The sequence below is a fragment of the Chanos chanos genome, chromosome 5, assembly GCF_902362185.1.
Source record: "Chanos chanos chromosome 5, fChaCha1.1, whole genome shotgun sequence".
In the NCBI taxonomy this organism is placed as follows: Eukaryota; Metazoa; Chordata; class Actinopteri; order Gonorynchiformes; family Chanidae; genus Chanos; species Chanos chanos.
In genome coordinates this window covers 53,491,295-53,494,719 of record NC_044499.1, presented here as the reverse complement: position 1 = coordinate 53,494,719, position 3,425 = coordinate 53,491,295, and the positions used below count along the sequence as shown (strand labels likewise).

At 45.9% G+C, this 3,425-nt stretch overlaps 1 protein-coding gene across 1 annotated transcript; it reads right to left on the bottom strand.

The window, feature by feature from the left end:
- On the bottom strand, positions 1–2,338 carry LOC115812696 (probable E3 ubiquitin-protein ligase TRIML1). Its single transcript, XM_030775182.1, has 6 exons — positions 2,321–2,338; positions 2,126–2,221; positions 1,634–1,867; positions 1,467–1,477; positions 755–897; positions 1–578 (listed from the first exon to the last, which is right to left on the bottom strand). Exons 1-6 carry the CDS (start codon positions 2,336–2,338, stop codon positions 1–3), a joined length of 1,080 nt encoding a protein of 359 aa, XP_030631042.1.
- Between the last annotated feature and the right edge of the window lie 1,087 nt (positions 2,339–3,425).

Below are 3,425 nucleotides of genomic sequence, written 5' to 3'. Positions count from 1 at the left end.
TCAAAGTATGGGTACGAACCTGGAGGCATCACAGATCAGCAGGGGTGTCCAGTTGGTCCCCTGGTTGTCATGACCCGGACAGACAGCTTGATAGAGAACGTCACTGAAGGTCCCTGCACAGAAACTGTAGAGTGGTGTCATCGTGTCAGCCCCCAAAAAACAGACCAGACCCCCCTCAGAGCTGGAAAACACCCCAATGCGCTGGAAATTTCTCCCAGAGACATGCGTCAACTCGTGGGGCACCCCATTGTGCCAGGCCGTGTAGGCGCCGTTAAAATACTCCACGCACCATGACTCAGGGCCGCGGCCCAGCCAGCAGTCCTCTTCGCGGCCCTTCCTGGGAATGTTGGGGTAGGTCAGGCCCAGTTCCCAGTACGTCTTGCCACTGACCTGCACCTCCCAGTAGCTGCGGCCCTCGCCGAACCCCTGGCAGCTCACGACATTGAGTGTCGTGTCAAAACGAGACGGGTTATCAGGTACATCCTGCCAGGTGTCCGTGTACGTCACCGAGTCACCTGACGGGGAAATGATCAGCTTTGGGTGGGCGGAGTCAGGATCCAAAAGCACCTCTGTTGCATCTGACAAAAAGCAGATGGATAGATAGATAGATAGACAGACAGACAGACAGACAGACAGACAGATAGATAGATAGATAGATAGATAGATAGATAGATAGATAGATAGATAGATAGATAGATAGATATTTTGTGACTATAATCTTTGTAATAGTAACACCGTCAAAAGGAAAGCTCACAGCTCTGGAGCAGTTTCTTTGAGACAGGAACCTGAGAGCGAATGAAGAGGAGCAGGTTGATGGTTAAACTCAGCAGTTGATTATTTTTAAAGTCATCCGTCTGGATCAGGTCTGGATCAGTCTGCTTTAAAACCTCCGTTATCCTGTGAAGGGACAAACCAAAATGTACATGCTGCTTGAAAAACCTATGGGCAGTGTTGGCAACAGACAAATACTTCAATGGTATGACAGAAATTCAAATAATACTTAATATCAGTAATGATTAATAATATTTCATTTCCTTCTAAATTTAGAAGTTCTCTTCCTGCATCAACAAACACAGTCTGCGGACAGACTAAATTTACAAGCTGCTGATCTGAGGTCATCTCAAGAAATATCCGCAGTCAGTAAAAAATAGAAAAATTCCTCCTGGTAACAAAAATGACATGTAGATATTCCATTTCGCACTGTGTTCCAGTCTAGAGAACAGAGCCAACACCCAGGCCTATATAAGTATACAAACACTAGAGACTATGTTCACTAAACACATAGCACAAGTTATGTTATCAGCCTATTCGCTGCACTGGCCGGTTATACTGATTTTGCTTATGCAACTATTGTTTACATGCAAATCATCTTAGCAAATCTGCCCTCAGCCTTTTCCAGGTGTCTTTGGTGATGAAGCCGTCACTTTGAGAGTTCACCTGCTCATTGTTTTGGAACACACACTCACCTCTCTTCTTCCTCCGTGTTCTGTGTGAAAAGACGAGAGAGAAGCTGTTGGAGAGGTCATATGTTGGACCGTGTTAAGCAGAGTCACGAGAAACAGGGAAATCATACACCTCTAGGCTCATAGTTTCAAAAATCAAACCGGCCAATCAGATCCGTCTGCTCCTGCACCTTGTCATATATCTGCTCCTCGTCTTCCTCTCGCTGGGCCGACAGCTCGCACAGCCGGCGCTCGAGGTCCTGAACCAGGAGCAAGCAGCTCTCGATGGAGTCCTCCACGCTGGTCTCCGTGGCCTTGGTCTCCATGTCCAGCTGAGTCAGGGTGATCTTCATGTCCTCCTCCAGCACACGCTTCATGTCTTCATACTTCTTCTTAATCTTTTCTTTCAGGGCTTCTGTCTTGTTCTGAGGAGAAAAACAGAGTCTGGAGACATTAGATGTGTGATATTCTCTCTAACTGTGTACATGTGACAGTACTGCAATTATTCACATTCATTCGGTTCAGTTATTTCTTCAGATTGTAGTTCTGTTGTTCAGGTGTGTTTTTGCTGTGTGCTGTCAGAGTGCTTGATCAGTGTTACATTCTGTGTTCTCTAACCCTCACATATATAATGGAACTCCATCACAGGATCCCATTTCTGTAAGGATTCCAACATGACTTACCTTGATTTCCGCTTTCTTTGCTGACAGTTTTTTCATCCTGTAATTTGCAATGTCTTTCTGTCTTTTCAAGTCCTGCTCGTATTCTGCGAGTGTTTTCTTGAATGTGAGAGAAGCAGAGACACACATGAGGAAATGCAAATGTCGACGCTATGTGAATGAAAAAACCCAGGCAGAACATTGAATAAACACATTTACCTGACTGTGGCTCTTCATGGTCAATGGTATACAGCTCACGACCTGTGTTGAATCTTTTCTGGTTTGTAAAGGTTACCAGACCTTCCTTCCTTCCTCTTTAATGGAACAGATGTCATCCACTTCACATACATGCTGCATTTATACTTCAGCCCTGAGATGCCAGGGGGAGGGTACAGGAGACATTACTCATTGTCCCGGTAACCTAGGAAGCATGTGCCTTGTGCCCTGTTGGTGTGTAAATCTGGCTCTGGGAAACAGACGCCTCTGAGGTCTGTAAGGAGCTTGTGTCAGGCCGACATCACCGCGTTCAAATGTGTGAGTGCGGCTGCTGTTCCCCTCCAGCCAAAAAGAGAGCTATTTTTGTCTGTCACTCACAGAGCCAACCTGCAGTAACATGCCAGAATGTATGTGTGTGTGTGTGTGTGTGTGTATGTGTGTGTGTGTGTGTGTGTGATATTTTGTGCCTTGTAGATCCAATTATAGGTCCTGGCCCTGAGCCTCTGAGGTGTTGTACATGATCAAGATAAATGCACTGGGGCCCCTGCAGCCCAACTTCCTGCATTTTATTAAAAAGAAGACAAATCCCAATGATTGCTCACACACACCATGAACAGTGAGCAGTGGATTTGTCCTCTGCATTTAACCCATCCTTACACACCAGTGAGCACGCACACACACCAGACACAGGAGCAGAGAGCAGCATTCCTTGCACCCGCCGGGCGCTGGGATTAAGTGCCTTGCCCAAGGGCACACAACCTTGGATGTCAGTCCCAGGAATTGAACCGGCAACCTTTTGGTCACAAGCCCAGTTCTCTAACCTCTAGTCCACGGCTGTAATAACCAATACATCCGCCCAAGCTCCTTGCCTTTTCTGCTTTGCTAACTTGGATTTTATGCTTTGCTGATTAAGAACACTTCTACTGTCCGTTTGGGGACTGTGTGTCTACTCTTAGTGATTTTTAGTTACTGTGACTAGTATAAGTCTAAGTATTCTCTTTTTCTACTTTTAAGTGTTAATTAGTCTGGTTTAGTGCACTGGTTTTGTATTCCAAAAACGTGTATGAGAGACATTTCAATCAGAGTGGAGGTTGGCATGGTTCTCCAT

Bases quoted from the DNA above. Each gene is read 5' to 3' on its own strand.
- LOC115812696 (XM_030775182.1), bottom strand. The intron at 1,868-2,125 runs GTAAGTCATGTT...TTTTCTCCTCAG, and splicing joins CAAAGAAAGCGGAAATCAAG to AACAAGACAGAAGCCCTGAA. The intron at 579-754 runs GTGAGCTTTCCT...GCTTTTTGTCAG, and splicing joins AAAGAAACTGCTCCAGAGCT to ATGCAACAGAGGTGCTTTTG.